Source organism: Diabrotica undecimpunctata, chromosome 4 (assembly GCF_040954645.1).
Source record: "Diabrotica undecimpunctata isolate CICGRU chromosome 4, icDiaUnde3, whole genome shotgun sequence".
Classification (NCBI taxonomy): Eukaryota; Metazoa; Arthropoda; class Insecta; order Coleoptera; family Chrysomelidae; genus Diabrotica; species Diabrotica undecimpunctata.
In genome coordinates, this window is record NC_092806.1 from 75,742,400 (window position 1) to 75,764,099 (window position 21,700).

At 35.0% G+C, this 21,700-nt stretch overlaps 1 protein-coding gene across 1 annotated transcript in view; it reads left to right on the forward strand.

The window, feature by feature from the left end:
- The window catches only part of Ttc26 (tetratricopeptide repeat domain 26), a 139,427-nt gene that overhangs the window by 85,453 nt on the left and 32,274 nt on the right, over positions 1-21,700 (forward strand). The window contains exons 7-8 of the mRNA XM_072529786.1: positions 12,568-12,747; positions 12,807-12,975. Of these exons, the coding sequence (XP_072385887.1) occupies positions 12,568-12,747; positions 12,807-12,975 (349 nt within the window). The remainder of the gene's footprint in view (positions 1-12,567; positions 12,748-12,806; positions 12,976-21,700) is intronic.

Consider the following 21,700-nt stretch of genomic DNA (forward strand, 5'->3'; position numbering starts at 1 on the left):
AAGACTAAAGACTAAAAACCTGACACCAAAAAGGACAGCTACGGGTCCCAAGCTAACTGCAGCCCAGAAGCAAACGCGATTAGAATTTGCTCGCGAACATCTGGATTGGGACGACTATCAATGGAGTCAGGTAATATTCTCCGATGAAAGTATGATCTGCCTACATGGCAACGACAAATAGCCTCTAGTCTATGGAAGGCCAGGCGAGCGATTTGCTCAATTTTGTTTACGAGAAATTGTCTCATGAATTCGGTTCTTGTATGTTTTGGGTAGGCAGTTCTGTAAATGGGAAAACAGAGTTGATTTTTATACCTGGTGGAAGACGTGGAGGAGGTTTTACTCCGGATCGTAACATCAGAGACATTTAGGAGGAACATGTGGTTTCATATGAGGGATTTATTGGTGATTCCTTTATTTTAATGCACGATAATGCACGATGCCATATCGCACGAGTCACCACCACGTATTTATCTGAGATCGGTATACCTACAATAATTAGCCTGCGTTAAGCCCGGACATAAATCCAATAGAGCATTTTTGGGATGAGCTTAAACAAAATCGACTGGAAAGCGTAATTAGGAGTAGTGGTGGTAATATCAAATACTAAATAATTAAAAAATTCATGTTGTAATTGATGATTTCACTGTTCATAACGTCTTTCCATTACAATTTTTTATTTTCATACTTCTTACATTGAAACAGAAGGTGTAATCTCAAATATCTCTTTTGAGTCGATTATTTTGCACTCAAGTGTATATATATATATATATATATATATATATATATATATATATATATATATATATATATATATATATATATATATATATAACTAACGATGATTGAAGAGTTTAGTTGTTAAGATACTATCGAACTTTAAACTTATAAATAAATATATTTATATAAATTCGAACTGCTCGTTTTATTTAATCTCGCTACAGTTCGTGTCCGGTGTGAGGATAATTGATTTATTTAAAAAATAAATTCAGCAGTGACTTTTGAAAAAGACTTTTGAAAAGTATTGTTCGTCAGGAACATCCGCCTAGTTTGGTAGTGATATTTGTACGAAAGAACATTTAAAAAAGTACGTGTGGGCCTGACCAAAGATGCTGCTAGTAGAACTTTCAGTAAAAGCGTTACGTGAGCAACTAGAAGAACGCGATGAAGACTGCAGCGGGTCCAAGAAGATCCTTCAAAAACGACTGAAGGACGTTCTGAACAAGAATGGAGATGACCCAGAGACATACCAGTTCCAGTCAGCAGAAGAAGCCGTTTTAACTAAAATAATTGATGGAAAATTCGAGAATGTTTCCAAAAGATTCGATGAAACGTCTCAAATGATAGAAGCAACTACTAGAAAAAATGATAATAAATTCGAAAATGTGTCTAGAAGATTCGACGAGAAATTTGAAAATGTCTCGAAAATGATTGAAGAAACTTCTAAAAAAAATGATGAAAAAGACGAAGACGAGACTTCAGAAAATATTCAAGAAGTAGCTAGACAAAACGACGAGAAACTCGAAAAGGTTTCTAGAAGATTTGACGAAGTATGTACTCAGAACAATGAAGAAATTTGAAGAAGTCTCTAAAACATTCGATCAGATACAGAAAAATGTAAACAACGTAGAAGAGAAGATCAAACAGTTAGAGAGCATGATAACCAATACAAAAGTGCTACTACCAGTTAACACAGTAGCTTTAGATCCGGTAGTGAAAGAAGAATCACCTAGAGACGAAACGACACATCATATGAGATTCAAATTGCCACCATTTGATGGAAAATCTTCTTGGTCCATATACCTTAGACAATTTGAAGCTATTACGACAGCCAATCATTGGACAGAACAAGAAAAAGCTGTTTCCTTGACTGCTGCTTTACGAGGTGATGCTGCAAAAATTCTAAAATATATTCCGAAGGGTCAAGAAAAATGTTACCAGACCTTGTTTACTCGACTAGACAAACGTTACGGAGAAACCCACCTACAACAAGTCTACAAGGCGCAACTAAGAAGTAGAATTCAACGAGCAAGTGAAAATTTGCAAGAGTTTGAAGCAGATGTTGCTCGTATAGTGCGGTTGGCTTATCCAGAGGTAGCAATTTTGGAAGAAATTGCTGTAGATACCTTCGTCAATTACGTCCTCCGGTGGAATTCATAGCCTCTACATCGAGGGTCGTATCAATAATAAATGCTAATAAAAGAAGTAGTACAAGGCCATCTTAAATTATCGCCTGCAACAGTAAAGCTTAGAACAGCAACTGGTGGGATAATTAATACATATGGCGAGACTAATATGTCAGTATCCATTGGCCAGACCAGACTACAGCGAAACATAATAGAGTATTAATTGCAGAGATCTCCGACGAGTTCATATTGGGGATAGATTTACTAAGGAAAGTTGGGGAGCTGTATTGAATGTCAAAAATGGAGTTCTCGAGATCAATGGTGAAGAGTTGCCGTTGAATGAGGATAAAGAAGATGTTATCAGCTTAATAACTACTTGTGACGTAACAATACCCCGTAATAGTGAGAAAATTTTGATGGCCAGACCTGATGGTTACTGCCGAGAGGGAAGTTTAAGGATGGTCGAAGATGTGAACAATGCCGAGTTCCTAACGACAAAAGCCTTGGTAAGAATTAGAGATGTCGTTCCTGTAAGAGTTATGAACTTAAAGGGAACTGCTATTAAGTTAAGTAAAAGAACTTTGATCGGACAGTGTGACGAACGAACTAAAAAAGTGAATGAAAAAGACAGAAAAGATTTTATTTCACGTTCAAAGCGTCTATGTATCTATTGATACGTATTTCGCTTTAATAAAGCTCATCAGAATAGTTATTCATAGCCGTTCTTAACGTGAAAAATAAAATTCTCTGTCTTATTAGAAGTAACAATAACATGACTTCGTTATGGACGCAATAGCGACATCTGATAGAAAAATCGGTAAGATAGTTTCGAAACAAATTCAGATTTCTGCTTTAATCTGGATCCTTCTAAAAATTGCAAGACATGACCAGACGATGATAAAGATGTTAAAGAAGACATGGGGAATCTAAAATTTGCATTCCACGACATGTCTATTCATCTAGGCAGAAATCCTAACGAATTTGTTTCTCGTACTCATACAGAGTAGATCCGAAGAAAATGAAAAAGACAGAAAAGATTTTATTTCACGTTCAAAGCGTCTATGTATCTATTGATACGTATTTCGCTTTAATAAAGCTCATCAGAATAGTTATTCATAGCCGTTCTTAACGTGAAAAATAAAATTCTCTGTCTTATTAGAAGTAACAATGTATGCATCACAGAAGTTGTTACTTCTAATAAGACAGAGAATTTTATTTTTCACGTTAAGAACGGCTATGAATAACTATTCTGATGAGCTTTATTAAAGCGAAATACGTATCAATAGATACATAGACGCTTTGAACGTGAAATAAAATCTTTTCTGTCTTTTTCATTTTCTTCGGATCTACTCTGTATGAGTACGAGAAACAAATTCGTTAGGATTTCTGCCTAGATGAATAGACATGTCGTGGAATGCAAATTTTAGATTCCCCATGTCTTCTTTAACATCTTTATCATCGTCTGGTCATGTCTTGCAATTTGTAGAAGGCTCCAGATTAAAGCAGAAATCTGAATTTGTTTCGAAACTATCTTACCGATAAAAAAGTGAAGTTTATGCTAATAGAATTTCAAGATCTTTTTGCCATTGATAAGAAAGATAAGGGTAAAACAAGCATAGTAAGGCATAAAATTAATTCCGGAGACGCTCAGCCAATCAGAAAACAACCTAGACGACTTCCATTTGCGTAAAGAGATGAAGCCAAAGACATCATCAAAGATATGAACACAAAAGGGGTAATTGATCCATCAAACAGTCCATGGACATCACCAGTAGTGCTAGTAAAAAGTAGAAAGATGGTCAACGCGATTTTATATTGACTACGGATAGCTCAATGCGGTAATTAAAAAAGATAGTTATCCTTTGCCCAGAGTAGACGATACTTTGGATACTCTTTCTGGTTCACGTTGGTTCTCCATACTCGATCTAAAAAGTGGATATTGGCAAGAAGACATGGAGCCAGCTAATCGGAAAAAAACCGCATTCTCGAATCAGGGCCTTGGCAGTTCACAGTTATGCCCTTTGGTTTATGTAATGCCCCGGCCACATTTGAAAGATTAATGGAGGCAGTTTTAAGAGGTCTAACATGGAAAACATGCATGGTTTATTTGGATGACGTAATTGTGGTTGGAAGATTTTTCAATGAACATGCCAATAATCTGACAGAAGTCTTTTAACGATTGCGGGCAGCGAAATTGAAGTTAAGTCCGAAAAAATGTCACTTGTTTCGACGAGAAGTGAAGTACTTGGGACATATTGTAGCAAGTAATGGTGTAACAGCGGATCCTGAAAAACTTGCATCAATTAAAGATTGGCCAGTACCAAGAGATAAACACGAAATTAGAAGTTTCCTTGATCTATGTACATATTACCGACGTTTTTTCAAAGGATTCGCCAACATCTCCAAGTCATTAACAAAGTTGATAGAAAAAGGCAAATAATATACATGGAGCGAAGAGTGTCAAAGAGCTTTCGAACACTTACAAATGGCTCTGATCAGTGCACCGATTTTAAGCTACTCTAGACAGGTAGGAAAATTTGTGTTAGACACCGATGCCAGCAACAGTGCACTAGTAGCTGTTCTCTCCCAAATCCAAGATGGGCAGGAGAAAGTCATCGCTTACTTTAGTAAAGTCTTGTCGAAACCAGAAAGAAGTTATTGCGTTACCAGGAGAGAACTGCTAGGCGTAGTGAAGGTTTGCGAGCATTTCCATAAATACTTGTATGGCAGAAAGTTTCTTATTCGTACGGATCACGCTGCTCTAAAATGGCTTTTACAATTCTGTAATCGAGAGGACCAGATGGTAAGATGGTTAGAACGATTACAAGAATATGATTACGAGATCAAACACAGGGCTGGAAGAGTTCAATTAAATGCTGATTTTCTGTAGAGACGGCCGTACAGTGCAAATTGTTATTACCGTCTTAAATTAGAAGAACGACTTTGCCCCGTGAGATGAACCACCGTCATTATTGATCAATGGCAGCCTCAGCTACAAGACGCTCAAGCAGATGATCCATGTATAAAAAGAATATTGGAGTGGATGCGTCGAAGTGAAAGACCTTCTTGGCAAGACATTAGTGCATGTAGTCCAGAAGTCAAGTGTTACTGGAGCCAATCGAATTGCCTAGTGCTAAAAGATGATCTTCTGTATAGAACCTTTGAGAACGATGATGGTACAGAATCTAAGCTTCAGTTGATTGTACCTAAAAGTAAAGTGTCAGAAGTATTGCGTCAATTGCATGACGGTGCATCAGGTGGACACTTTGATATCACGAAGACTCTGCAAAAGGTTCGAGAACGGTTCTATTGGATGAACTGTAAAGATGATGTAAGAAAATGGTGCCGGAAATGTAAACTGTGTGCAACCAATAATGGTCCAGTTGGTAAAAAGAGGACACCCATGAAACAGTACAATGTTGGTAGTCCTATGGAACGAGTAGCAATCGACATTGCAGGTCCACTTCCAGAGACAAATGATGGAAATAAATATATCCTGGTAGCCATGGATTATTTTACGAAATGGACTATGGACAGAGGCCTATGTGATACCAAATCAAGAAGCTACTACCGTTGCAGAGGTACTTGTTAAAGAATTGTTTAGCCGATTTGGTGTTCCCTTGGAGATCCACTTCGACCAAGGGCGAAATTTCAAGTCAACCCTTTTCCAAAACGTTTATAAATTGATTGGTGTCAATAAGACTAGAACGACACCCCTGCATCCTTAATCAGATGGAATGGTCGAGAGGATGAACCGAACGATGGATAAACACCTGTCCAAAGTTGTATCAGAATATCAAAGAGATTGGGACCAGCACATTCATTTATTCTTAATGGCCTACCGCTCGGCCGTGAATGAAACTACAGGCCAGACTCCAACCTGCCTGATGTTAGGTCGTGAAGTTCGTTTGCCCTGCGACCTAGAGTTTGGCTGCAGAACTTTCGAAGAACATGTTGCAATCGAAGATTATGTCGACCGCCTGGAATTAAGAATGAATGACATTCATGAACTTGCCCGACAACACATCCAGTTAGCTAGTGACAGAATGAAAGATCAATATAATTCTCGATGCAAGAATGAAAGCTATGAAGTAGGTGATCTTGTTTGGCTTTATAATTCACAAGGTCTTCGAGGCTTGTCTCTTAAACTGCAAAGACAATGGGAAGGTCCATATGAAATTAAAAAGAGAATAAATAACGTAATATACCGAATTAAGAAATTGCCGAAAGGTAAACCAAAAGTAGTTCACATAAATCGTCTTGCACCATATGCTGGCTCAAATGAAACAGAAGAACCACGAACCCTCCAAAATGACATCGAAGATGAATAGCGACCAAGCTTTAATGAATTTATGTCAAATTACGCAGAAAGAAAGAGTGCTAGATTCGGCGTGACGACAGAAGTTCAGCAGGATCTTATTAGTGTTCCGCATAACATCTCTCTAGCCCACTGTGTTGCCCAAAATCTTAAGATGACTAAAGGAATCTCACCCGTATCTTATAAGAAATTCGGTCGTTGGGACGAGTTAAAAAACCAGCAGCCTAAAGTTGGAAGAATATTGAGATTAGAAGATGGTTCTCGATCTTTGCTGTATATGGTGACCCGGAAGTCGTATACAAACACGACAAGCTACGAGGATATATGGCGTGCTCATATAAATTGGAATCGTCTGCAATCGTCTCATTAACCTTATGTGAACTTGAACTGGCACGTCATTTACTTTCGTTAGTTATATAAATAGAGTACATATGTAGAAGAATGGTCATTGTAGAAATATACTTATTAGAATATTGTCTCACAACGTTAGTGTAGGTCGCGGACCTGTGTTTATATATATTGTTTTGATATTAGTCGTGAAATGTAACCAACGTTATATTAACAACATAAAGTACCTAGTTAGTTGAAATATATTTCGTTATTAGTTTTTATTACTAAGGACCGAAAAGGGCACTTTATCCCTTAAATACCACATGGCGACCTTGCAAACACAATGCTGATCTTCTAATGCGAAAGAATTTCTGAAAATAGTTGTAACAAATTGGAAACGAAGGCGGAAAAATGAAAATTGGGCAATCCCGGATGGACTGGGAAGAAAACGACTTTTGAAAAGACACAGTGTATATAAGTGAAAATTTAATTTATTTTTATAAAAACCTCATTTCGAGTTGTTTTATTGAATATTTAATATTGATTTTTTAGCTTATAGATTACCCATTCTGGTTTTTGATGGTTACCTAGCTGGTTTAAGGATAAGCATATGGATCAAAACAGGATTACGGGTTATGAAAATTATAGTACAAGAATTAAAAACGCATACATAATCTGTTGTTCTGATCTATTGAGTTAACCATATCATGCTATCCGTTGCATATGGATCGAAGTAGAATTTCCGATTAAGATGTGCAGAAAATGAGATGAATAAAGATATATAAGTGATATTTTAAAAATGATGATAATGCAGTTTTACATATGATATCTAGTTAAAACGAATATTATAAATGAATATTATAAATGAACATTTTAAATGACGAAGATAAATGAATATGAATTATGTTTAAAACTACTAGAAGAAAAAAAATGTAGAAGAAAGTACTAAAGTACAAAAGAAAATAAAGAATTATGTATTTGTGGAGTACCTAAGTTAATGACAGACGAGAAAAAGCTAGAAGCAAATTTAAATGAAAGAATATGGAAAAATGTACGAGTACTGTAAATTAAAATTATCATGAATGTCAAGTGAAAGAACCACTAACGAGAATTAAGAAAGCAGTCATTAAAATAAACGTAATTAGTTGAAATCTTTGCATTAACGTTAATGGTAAATTATAAATTGTAAATGTCATCTAAAGTAACTTGTACATTGTAAACGTCAATGGAGATTTCTAAAGTAAATAATTATTAATCTAATTGTAAATTGTAAATATATAAAATCAAGTCATATTTTTGCCTAAAGTGTAGTGATAAACAGACTCCAAAAAGGAAAAAACCACTGTGCATAGAATTAAGTTATTATTAGTTAGTTAGTTTTAGAAAATATTTGTATATACATATCTACGAAAGAGAAGTAAGATTAATTTTTCTGTAAAGGGGAAAGAGACGGTTCTGGTAATCTCTCAACTATAAATTTTTATTTTAAAAGGTGTAAATGTGCTAGGGTTTTCTGCTTTATATAATTCGTATTTTAATGTTTAATATTTAAAACATTCTTTAATCTAATGTGATCTTGAAATAGCACGTCGTTTATCTTTTGTCGTATTACTTTATAAAAGTAATGTCCTACAACGTTAGTGTAGGTCGCGGACCTGTGTTTATAAATATTGTTTCGATATTAATCGTGAAATGCAAACAACGTAATATTAACGAAATAAAGTATCTAGTTAAATGAAATATATTTCGTTATAAGTTTTTATTACTAAGAACCGAGAAGGGCACTTTATCCCTTCAATACTACACAAAGCATAGCATCGAAGCCTGTAATTATGTCTAAAGAAAAATAGCAGTTGGTCATCATGCAACTCGATGGGCACTCGATCAAACATGCACGAAAAGCAATCCTTGTCGACGAACAAGTATTAAAGGACTAAATAATTTATGGCAAATGGATCTTACTGAAATGCGCTCCTATGCCAACAAAAATAAATGTACAAGCCCATTCTTGTTGTAATTGATTGTTTTTAAAAGTTTGTGTGGCCTTGAACAGTAAAGATAGAAAGAGGAAAGAAAATAACAAAGACGTTTATTTACGATATTTTAAGCCATAATCGACGAGTTTCGAAAAATTTACAGACAGAACAAGGTACAGAAAATTATCAGATAGAGCCTTCAGATATGAAGTGTAGCTGTAGTATATAATAAAACAGCAGTCCCCGATCAAGTAGCGGCGATACTGGAGAGTGTAGTGGGTATCACTTAGGAAAGTGATACCTTTAAGGTAAATACCTTAAAAATGCTATAATAGCCCAGGGGAAAGTATCTCGACATGTCGAGTATTACAACCATTAAATAAACATAGCGGATGCCCTAACCTTACCGACTGACTGCGGATATAAGCTGTTCCTCTTTTGTCAGTCAACAGTTTTGAGTAGAAAAACTGAAAATATAATAAGAGCATCCACTTGTCTTTGGAATAAGAGATTGTCCCACAAGGTGAAGGAACCGATAAACGGACAACATACTGTAGGCCGTTGTATTAATCGAAAATATCTCTCAATCATCAACTAAAGTTGGTGTAATATTGAAGGAAAACGCTAGGTTAGAAGAAAACAACTGTCCTAGGTGCTTAAAACTAGACAGAGGACAGGTCTAAAGGTCGAGAAACTTGATGGTATCCAACGCCAAAGACAATATCGAGTTTTAATAGGGAGAGAAACTGTTGACAACTTCAATTCAACAATTTTTATTACTTAATGTTGAATAAACGACACTCTAAATTATGACGAAAAAACGCATTTCAAACACAGAAGTATTAAACATAATAGGTCAAGGTGGGGCTGACTAAAGAAAAATGATAAAAAATATAAAACTTGAATACTTGGTAGAATGAAAGTTCTTGGTTTTAACAATGGGAGCATTAAGCAGGCAACTTGGTTTTACTTAAAAATGAAGCCATTGTCTTTTGGAAACCACATAAAAACAACTTTAAGTTTGGGGTTTCAATGTAAAAATTTACGGATGTTCTTTGAGCTTTAAAGTGTAAATGGAGTCTCATCATTAACAGTTTGTAAGAAATAAAGCATGGACTCAAGAGACAAGAAAACTAAGATCCATTATTGACTACATTATCATGAACCACAAAAGCTCCATCAAAGTGAAAGACATCAGAGTGAAAAGAGGGGCAGAGTGTGGAACAGATCACAAACTTGTGGTGGCATGGATGGAATTCCCCTATATCTGGACAAAACAAAAACATACATCGATTGTTACAACGGGAACGACAATAAACGAAAAGAGGCTCAAATTACATCTATTGCAGGAAGAATCAATAAAAGATTTATACAAAAGAAGACTAGACCAAAAACTAGAAGAATTCAGATATGACACGTTAGATGAAATGCATGAACACATAAAAACCTGCCTGATTTCAGCGGCCTTAGAAGCTCTTGGAGAAGACGACCAAAGGAACACCCATCAGAATATCAAATTAAGGGAAGACACATTGAAATGCATAAAAGAAAAGAAAAAACTACACATAAAATACCTAAACACCAAAAAACAGGAAGACTTAGACCTATATAGAGCGAAAAACAGAGAGGTAAAGAAAAGAGTAACAAATGAAAAGAACGAACGATGGGAACAAGCATGCACAGAGATAGAACGACATATCGGAGGAACGAGAAATTCAGAATCATGGCGAATATTAAAAGCACTTCAACGAAATAAGACAGAGAAAACCCAGATCGGCAAAATTAGTGAAAACGAGTGGCAAGAATACTACGTAGAACTACTTACAGAAAACCGTCCCCAATTTCAGGAAGAGAATATAGAACATGCAGGAAATGGGGCATACGACCAGATAGAAATAAGCCTGGCAGAAGTTAAGAGAGCAATCAAGACATTGAAGAACAAAAAAGCCAAAGGACCCGGAGGAATACCAAACGAACTAATTAAAAACGGAACGGAAAAGTTATTCCGCATGCTACATAGAATGTTCGAAAGAGGACTAAATGGAGAAGAAATACCTGCGGAATGGACACAAGCATACATCACATCCATACATAAGAAAGGAAACAGGAAAAAATGTGAAAACTATAGAGGAATTAGTATAATATCGTCGGTAGGTAGACTTTACGGGAAAATTATTAAAGAAAAACTAGAAACTGAAATAATAGGAAAAATTGGAGAAGACCAAGCAGGGTTCACAGTAGGAAAATCATGCCTAGATCATACGTACACATTAGAACAACTGATAGAGAAGAAAATGGCAAAAGGTAGACCGGTCCATCTGGCCTTTGTTGATCTAAAGAAAGCATATGACTCAATACCTAGAGTCAAATTATGGGAAGCAATGAATGATCTCGGAATCCGACAAACACTAATAAAAGCAGTTAAAGCACTATACAAAGAAAACAAAGCAGCTATTAAATGTGGAAATAAAGCCTACAATCCATTTAAGACGACAAAAGGACTTCTACAAGGCTGTGCTCCGTCCCCTACTCTGTTTAAAATATTCTTGGAAAAGACACTCAAACCATGGAGGAGAAAGTGCGAAGGAATGGGCATACCAGTAAGAGACGAATACCTATACACCTTAAGTTTTGCCGACGATCAAGTAGTCATCGCACAAGATGAAGAAGATCTCAGCTTTATGCTCAGAAAACTAGAAGTAGAATATAAAAACAACGGAATGGAAATAAATTTAGAGAAAACCGAATACCTAACAACAGAAAACAAGGATATGAGAAACCTAGAGATAGACGAGGGAAGACAAATAAATGGAACAGATAAATTCAAGTATTTAGGAACCATAATATCGAACCAGGGAACAACAGAAGAAGATATAAACAACAGACTGAGACAAACAAGAAACTGTATAAGACAACTAAACTCAGTGTTGTGGGATAAGAACATTACGATAAAGACAAAAAAGAGAATATATAACACCCTGACAAGAAGTATCCTGACATATGGGTCCGAAAACTGGACAATAAACAAGAGAAATAGAGGTAGAATAAGAGCAGTAGAAATGGAGTTCCTGAGGAGAAGCTGTAGACTTACAAAAAGAGACAGAATTGAAAACACAGAGATTAAGCGGAGAATGGGAGTGCAATCAGACATAATCGACTATATAGAGAAGAAGAGACTATCCTGGTACGGCCACGTCAGAAGAGCGGACAGAGGACGCTGGATAAACAAAATCACAGAATGGAGCCCGAAGAAGAAAGAGAGGAAGACCCCGAAGGTCATTCAGAGATGAAATCGACGAGGCTATGGAGAAAAGAACCCTGCGAGATGGAGACTGGAATGACAGGGAAAATTGGAGAAAAGGGTTGAGTGAAGGAAGACAGTGAAAACTGTGGAAATCCTTAGTAGTTGTAAGAAATAAAGCAGAGGTATGAAGTAAGCTGATTTGTAGCCGTGATGGGTGACTATTGCTAAAAATTTCAGAAGGACTTTTTCACATGTATCACCCAAAGATGAAGAAACTTTATGGCAGAAAGAATAGGTCATAATTAAAAGAACCCAACAAATATGTTACGTAATAAAAATTGTAAATTTGAGTTAAACCCGTTTAATAAATAGAATTTACAAAAATATAGGTTTTCTTCATTGTTTCCAATTTAATTTCCTATTTTTGTCAGGAATCTTACCGAAAAAATAAACAGAAGCCATTTTTGGATTTAAGTCAAAAAATATATAAAAAGCTTCCATCATGGATAAAACGATGTTCAATCCCAGACCTGTATAATCTATAAGTTTACTGAAAAATGCCATAATAATTTCCAGGTATTTCTTTCATTGATAGACGTAGTGCCAGAAGCCAGATTGAATTTGGTCATACACTATCTAAAAAATAATGATACCAAGGAAGCGTTTGACTTACTCAAGGATCTACAGCCCGCCGTTCCTCAGCAATATATTTTAAAAGGAGTCGTCAATGCTGCTCTTGGACAAGAACTGAATTCCGTAAGTACTGTAAGGTAAATTAAATAATATATTAATAATAATAAAATCATACCTTTTAGATAGAACATATAAAAATAGCAGAAGAATGTTTTCATTTAGTTGGTAGTTCTACCAGCGAGTGTGATACTATTCATGGAAGACAGTGTATGGCAGCGGCCTTTTTTCTTGCTAACCAATTTGAAGATGTATTGGTCTATTTAACATCCATCAAAAGTTATCTACATGCAGGTGAGAGTAGGTAGAATGTAAAATAATTTTGAAAAATATTCAATAATATTTGGGTAATATTTCCACGCTGGACTATATTTATTATAGTGATCTTCAATATGCTCTATTAAAATGACGCAGTACCTTCATGCATTACCTCTAATCTAGTACAATTTAATGTTGTATGCACTTATTTGACATATATGTATTGGTGTATTTAACATCCAATTAAAGTTATCTACATTCGGATGAAACTAGATAGAAGAGTTTGTGAGTTGCAGATATAAATATTTCAGAAAGCTAGAAATATTTCGAAGAATAAATAGGGGCAATTCGATTTTAGGAGTTAGTCTAAAAACATATTTATATTAATAAATAAATAAACGTTATCAGTTTGTTGAGTTTTAAAATAAAAGACTTTAAATAAATTAAAATAATAAACATTAAATTAGTGTCACAAGAGGGATATTTAAAAAAATCTGTGAAAAATGGCTACGACACTTGGCTACGGTGGTTTTAAAGTGACAGATTTACGATGGGAATTTGACTATAGAAAATTAAATTCTGTCGGAAAAGAATCTAAATTAGAGGACAAGCATGCTGCTGCCATTTTGTCGATTCTAGAAAGCAAAGTTTTTTGTTATATTTCCAAAGTTTCTACGGACATTGTTTCTTATGAAAATAAAGTTTCTAACGAGATTTCTTCTCTGGAAAGCAAGGTTTTTGCTAACATCTTTTTGGAAATTTCTTAGGCTCCTTCTGAGATTTCCTTTCTTGACGATAAAATATCTTCGTCGGAAAACAAAGTTGCTACCGATATTTTGTCTTTTGAAGAAAATATAAAAGAGGTTGAAAAAATTTCCTATTTTGAACAGAAACTAAAAGACATTGAAAAGGAGATGTAGAAAACAGGGATAGCAGACAGGGGAATTCGATCAATTACAGTAGAAAGAAAAGACGACAAAACGAAATGTAAATAAAACAGGAGAAAAGTTAATGGTAAGAGCGATGAGAGTATCATATTTAAATAACGGTGTATGTGCAAAACTGTTACCAGTTTTTGAAGTCCTGTATCGGGTGCATAATAAAAATGGAATTAACAGTTATGTCTTAGAGCACTTGTCTGTCTGAAAACATCAGATAATATTTACTATAAATGATATATACAATTATCATGAATAAATCAAACCTACTTCGTTTTTTGGTTTCCCTAGATGCATTGACGGGCAAATGTTTTTTTATTATGAAAAAATGGATGAAATGTGCATTGACGGGAGAAGAAAAAAATATAAATTGATCTAGTTTTGATTTTAAAATTTTTTTAAGCGAAGACTGGTAAGTTGTTATGATCCGTGTCTTGATATATTTGCTATAAAATATTATTTTATTAAATTGAAATAATATACAACCACAATTTTCATAGAACTATTTATTGCTTTCTATACATGTTTACAGAACTGAGTTTCGTTCGATACTACTAAAAATACATTACAAATGCCTAACACAAATCCCTGGTACAGGGGAGGGCGTTACTAAGAACTTTATAGTTTTACCTTGGGGATTAATTACATAAATTACAAAATCATTCATATTGTCCTTATCAGAACCATATACAGACGGATCTGCCGGGTACATACTTTCTAAAGGGAGGGATTGTAGTAGACAAATTTTCCCCAGAAATATGTAAAACTAATAAATATTTTAATCTTTTAATAGATTTCTGGAAACTAAAATTTACCCAAAACTTTAAAAATTACAACTATGAATCTAAACAAAATAAAATCAAAAAATAATATGAACTAAATTATAATGAGACGGAACATGCCGCCCGCCTTGAAGTACTGAAGTTCAAAATGAGGTTGTCGGTTGACGTCAAAAATCTAGCTGATCGGAAGTGGACACAACTTCTTCACGCAGCGTTTATACTCTTCAAATTTGGTTTTCAGAGTTACCACTCTGACAATGCCGCCCTCTACAGGGTGCACAGACGTGATGCGTCCAACTGCCCACTGTAACGGAGGCAAATTGTCTTCAAGAATTAACACCAAAACATCGAGCACTATTCCATTATCAGTAGCATTAACATTATTGTTGATGATATTCTTTATACCATCGTTTCCAGAAGTGCTGCTTCAAGTGCTGGGCGTGCTGCCAAGCTGATAACTTATTGGAGGACGTATCCAAAAAGTCGGTTTCACGATAGCTTGTCTTGGGACCAACAATTAAAAAATGTCCAGGGGTAAGGGGAAGAAGGTCATTTGGGTTAGACGACAAAAGAGGAGTGGATTAAAAAACAATGTGAAGAAATGGAAACCTATGAAAAAAAGTACGATGCGTTCAATATGCACAAAAAAGTAAAAGAGATAACAGGAAGCATAACGAAATGCCAAATAGGTAAACTTAAAGACAAAGATGGAAATCTTATTGTAGATCTGGAGAATAAACTAAAAAGATAGACAGAATACCTGAATGAATTATTTGAAGACGATAGAAACAACTTAACTGAGATAATCAATGCAACTGGGCCAGACATATTGAAAGAAGAAGTAGAATACGCAATAAGAAACGCTAAAAATGGAAAAGCAAATGGACCTGATGAAATTCTTACAGAACTGTTGAAGCTTTTGAATGATAAATCCGTAACCCTAATATTAAATTTGCAGCGAGGAGTTAAAACAGTTTCCCCTCCACTTTCCTATGTCGATCTTTCGAAAGTAACTTCGTTTCGAAAGGTTTTAAGTTTCGAAAAATTGGATGAATTTTATAGCTATAAAATTCAATATAAAGTTTAGATTTTCATTCAAAATTTGTGTAAATTTTACTTCTTAATGTTTATAAACAATGGAGATATAATTATCAAAAAATTGTCGCTAGCTTCGTTCCTATTGTTCATAGAAGGTTTATTTTTTTTGTTAAATGTGAGTTTTTTTACCAGCTATCTAATGGTTGTACGTACAAGTCTGTAGCTTGAAAAATATAGAAGTTATTACAATTGTTTATAAGTAAAAAACATACCCCTTTTTCAAACGTTTATTTTGTAAATAATTTCGATGAAAACTCAATATTCATTTAACTTTTAAGATAGTATAGGTCTTAAAGAATCCTATGAAATTTGATAAATGTGTCTAGCATCATTCATAGGGCAAGTTCAACGGTTTAAATAATTAGTCCCAGGGATAAACAAATTGAATAACTTTTAAACTATTTGACCGATCGGAGGGAAATTTCGCACAAATTTAAAGGACGGTCATTCCTCAATGTTGAAATGTAATAATAACATTTTAATTTGTTAATAAAAAAATTAATTAAATTTATAAATTAGTGCAAAAAAACTGCTTTTTTGCAAATATCTCCGTAAATTATTTATCAATTTTAATTGAAAAAACGGGAAAATAAAGATATTTTTGATATAAAAAAATGGTATAAATATTGTTTATTTAAATTATAAGGGAAAAAACTTATAGATAAAAAATCCAATTCTGACCATAAATTATTGCTTAAAAAAAAGGCAAGGTAAAAATAGGAGTATCTTTTTATCTATTCGTCATCTAGTAACCCCCACCTATGTCTTAAAAGCTTCAGATATCTGCGAAACATTTTGCCGTGAAATCGATGATTTTTGTATAACCAGACTGGGCTATGTTGCCAATGACACCGACTAGTCAATCGTTGTATTCAATCAAATCAATCACACAAAAATATTTCCCTCAGCATCAACAAAACAACAATAAAGACAAGCGCCGTAAACCTTTTTGCTGGCATCGCAAAATCCATGAATTTGGATATTGACGGGATTTGGTATTCGTTCGATAAGTTTTAATTGAGCCTAAAATGACAACTATAAATCGTGAATTTCGAGAGGAAGTGATTCATCCCAGGTTACTCTTAATTTCCAGCACATTTGGGCCCAACAATCCCAGCGGATCAAACAATTTTGCGATTTGCGACAAAATAGAGCGTTTCGTTACAATGTCGATACTTGAAATGCTCGAGCTATAAAACAGAGTATCTTTGCGAGAATTCCATTGAATTCCTAATGCCTTGATGGTGGCCATCAGGATCTAGAGACATGTGAGTACTCCCAGCCTGTTTATTTTGATTGACTATTGAAGAGCTATCATTTGATGCCCATTTTCGAAGAAGAAAAACGCCGTTTTTTAACAATGCGATATATCTTCTCGCAAGGCGGATCCTTCTGCGCGAGTCTTTGCACCAGTGAGAATATCATCGACGTAAATGCGATAGCTGCGAGAGGATGCGCAAAACCCTCATCTTGAGCTAATTGCTTAAAAGTCCGAGTTGACAAATATGATGCTGGAGCGGTACCGTACGTGACGGTATTAAGAATGTACGTTTTAATTGGCTCTTGTGGATTTTTACGAAACAAAATTTTTTGGTAAACTACGTCATCGGGATATACGAGAATTTGTCGATACATTTTTTCTGCGTCGGCTGCCAATACGAATATATGTTGACGATAACGAAGAAGAATGACAAATACGTCATCCTGCAGCTTGGGACCGACCACTAATGTATCATTGAGCGATATTCCCGTTTTCGTTTTCAACGTTTTCGCTGAGCCGTCAAAAACTACGCGAGTTTTAGTTGTGATACTATCTTGTTTTAATACCGCGTGATAAGGAAGATAAAATCCAATTTCTTTGCCATTTACGTCATTTGTGTACGACATGTGTTAATTTCTCATACTCAGTCAAAATAGCAGAATAGTCCAGTTCCAAAACAGGATTTTTGCGGAAACGATTTTCTAGCGAATAAAAACGTTTTAACGCGCTACTGTATGAATCACCTAATTTCGATTTTTTGTCTTTAAATGGCAACCTTACGATGTATCCACCATTAACATCCCGAGTAGTGTGACAGTCGTAATGCTCTTCGTATGCTTTTTCTTCCGGTGACAAAACTTTGATGCTTGGAATTTCTTCCATTTCCCAGAAGCGATTTAATGAAAGATGGCACGAAATATTTTGCAATCGAGACGAATTATTTATTTCACCTGCAACAATCCAACCCAGCTGAGTTTTTTGCAGAACAGCATTAGGCTAATTTTTCAACAATATTTGACCTACACTGAGAAGTTTGTAAAATAATTGTACTCTCAAAAGAGCATCTACTTTTGCGGGTTTGCAAAATTCAGGATCAGCTAACACGATATTTTTTGGTAAGTTTTTTGAAATTTGCTAAAAAGCGATTTGATTGTGGCTTGTGCAGAATTTGTTATTTTAGTCGACAAATCATCTATCCCGGAAGCTGTGATATTAACGGGCTTTTGATCTAAATTCAAAAATTGAGCCACGGATTCGATAATAAAATGTGCTTGAGAACCAGCGTCCAAAAACACTCGACAAGTTTTGGCTTTTACGCGACTGTTTACGATATCTACCACTGCGTTAGCTAGTACTTCCGTGGGTACATGAGCGTGCAAATTTACGCTAGCACTAAGTATATCCGTGTTTGTATTTTTATTGTTATTCGAAGTTTTTTTTTGGTTTATTTAAATGTAACAAACTATTGTGTTTTTGATGACAAGTGTGACAGTTGGAAGATGAAGAAAAGCTAGAAAATATTATTTCTGGTGGTGAATCATCCACAGTTGACTTTCTGTTTAATTTTTTCGTAATCCGACCCGACAAAAAATTTGCGGCGACTGCGTGTGTTCTATAATATTGTTCCTCAAATTGTATACGATAATTATTAAGTTCATCTGATTCTTTAAGTAATATTTCTAATTCCTTTTGAACGATTTCAAAATTTTCCCGAACCTTTTCTATGTCCTGATACCGTTTTTCTAAGCATAAAAAATCTGTTTCAGGATTGTATTTATTTAAAAAATTTTCATATCTCGTTAAAGATCGCTTGGCATTACCGCGTTTGACATTAAGGGCTTTAACTGCTTCTTAGGTCATTTTAAATTTTTATAATATATATAAATAAAAAATAAAAGAAAAACAAAAAAACCAAAATTTGTCACGACGAAACGGTAATAAACAATTTAAATTATACGATCAGTTTATCAAATTCCTACTAATTAATTTTTAGTAAACTCGTAATAGAGAGCATATTAATTTTTATGAGTAGTAGAAAGAATACAGCAAAAAGAATAGATTAATTGAGTGGTTCGCATGACTTACTTTGAATTGGTGATTTTCGATACTTCTCGTGTTGCCAACTACAATTTGATTTAATGCAATGATGACCGTTGTTGGTGATGGCACAGGAATACGACGACGATATGTGATGAATCCTTGAGAATTCCGACGAAAATGGCGATAAATTATTCTTGAGACACTTCACTCACGGTCACTTTACTTTGATTTAAAGCGATAAATCACAATACAATAAAAAGTTTTCTTTTTTCGACAATAACTAAGCCCAGTTCTTCAAATACGACACGAAAACCACTAGTTATATTCGGCTCGATGAAGGACCATGTCTTGTCCCACGATTAGTTTACCGTGAGATGTATTTGCTATAAAATATTATTCTATTAAATTAAAATAATATACGACGACAATTTTCAAAGACGACCAGGAAGACGACAAGGAGATGGATGATAAAATGTAGAAAATGCAAAAAAAAATGAACAAAGAGGTAGCACAACCTACAGTGAATAGTAACGAAAAAGAAACTACAAAAAAGATAGGGCGAAAACTGCCTGCAATTATACTAAAATATATTGGCGAAAACTAAAAGATATTAAAGAAAGCCGTCCAAAAAGGCATCGGCTAAATAGATAAAAGTGAGGTAGGTAAATTTTTATCCAAACGAAAAGCAAAGAGGATTTCCTTGGTATGCTAAAGTTATTAGAGGAATATGACCATAAGAAGAAAATTGAGTATGTTACATACCAAGAGCATAGAAAAAATAAAAAGAGTGGAAATCAGAGAACTATTAGAAACGACTGGTATAGTAACAGTTTAAAATGAAATACAACATAAAGGAGTCGATGTCGAAGAGTATCGAATATAATATAAAAAGAGAAAAAGAAAAAATTACTATTCTTCTTAATAAAAATAGGAAAAGACGACGACGATAAAATAAAGAAAATAACGGACCTCTGCTACATGCGAATTTGTGGAGAAGAAGAAATATAATAATAATAGTCTCCCGTTTTATACCGCTGTCGCGGCTTTGGGAGTATAGCAGGGTAGTCTTCTATATCTAGGGCCTACGGTATACAAGGAAGGTAAAATGGCCAGTGCTACGCTTCAACCGTCTATTATTACCCCTGGTTTTACCCAAGGTACTCATTTTTATTCAGGCTGAGTCGACCTGGGGCCTATAGACATTTTTAAAATGTCTAGATGTTCTTGCCGGCGGTGGGATTCGAACCCCGGACCACCGGCTTGCGAGTCAAGCATCCTACCGCTTGCGCTACGCAGGCCCAAGAAGAAATAAAAAACAAAAAAGAAGTCATGCAGTGTTGCCACTGCCAAGGATTTTATCATGGGTCCAAGGCTTGTCATTGCAGCTCAAGATGCGTGAAATGTGGTGAAAATAATATAAGTTGGGAGTGCAAAAAGGATCGCAACACAGATCCAAAATTTGCAAATTATGGTAAAGCACATACTTCCAACTATAGAGATTATTTTAAAGCACCCGAAACAAACCAGTGGCTCTACAACCAACCAGGAGCAGAAGTGTACAAAGTACATCAGTATATAAGAACATAAGCTATGCGCAAGCGACAAAAAAGGCCCCAAACCAAGTCGAGATACCAAGCACCGCTACAACAATCCCTGCAACAGTTTAAACAATTAGTTGAATAACTTCTCCCGAATGCTTTAAAAAATGTCAAATTTCATGACTGCACTGGAAAGCTTCGGTCAACAATAATTCAACGTTCTACCAGTCGGATGATCTACGAATTGGAAACTCAGGAGGACTGAAAACAAAAACCAATATTCTGAATGAGTTTACCAACATACTCAAACTAGATATCATAGCGTTACAAGATAAAAAACTAACGAATACAATAAGAGCCAAATTTTACGGCTAAGGTATCTATAGAAATAATCAGAGGACACTATCAGGAGGTATAGCAATTCTGGTAAAAAAGGAATAAAAGATCATCTAATTCCTATACCAGATAGCTTAGTTACTATGGAACCCATCATAGTAAAGATCATGACAGGAAATGATACCCTAGAAACAATTTCAGCGTATGCTAGAACAACAAATCGTAACGAGAGACTACTGTGTAGCTATCTCGAACACAGAAACAACACATACATAATAGGACTAGTGTAACCAACATGCTTGCACGGACAGGATGGACATTTTACTTACCCGGGTATAGCAATTATACACAACGTGGGTCAACAATACGAAATACCTTTACTAAATTAGGGTGATACAACACATAATCCAATTCTAATGATCCTGGGTGCAACACAAACAGAGCAATTGCAACCACAGAAGAAGAAGAAAAAAGTTTGCCAAACTTCAAAAGAATTCTGAGTGAAAACATCGGAGCATCCGGAGCATGCTATAGATGCCAGCACCAAAAAAAAAGAAACCACAACAATAAAAGGAAGATTCAGAGACATTAGTAATTAACTGAACGATCTGATTAAGGAAAAAATCAGGAAAAGAAGAAGATCTAACAGAACAAGAAATCAAGAAAACAAGATAATTGCTAAACAGAGCAGTCAAGAAACAACTAGAAAAACCCAGAAATGAACATGGGACAACTTAATCCAATAGCTAAACGAAAATAAATCTGTAT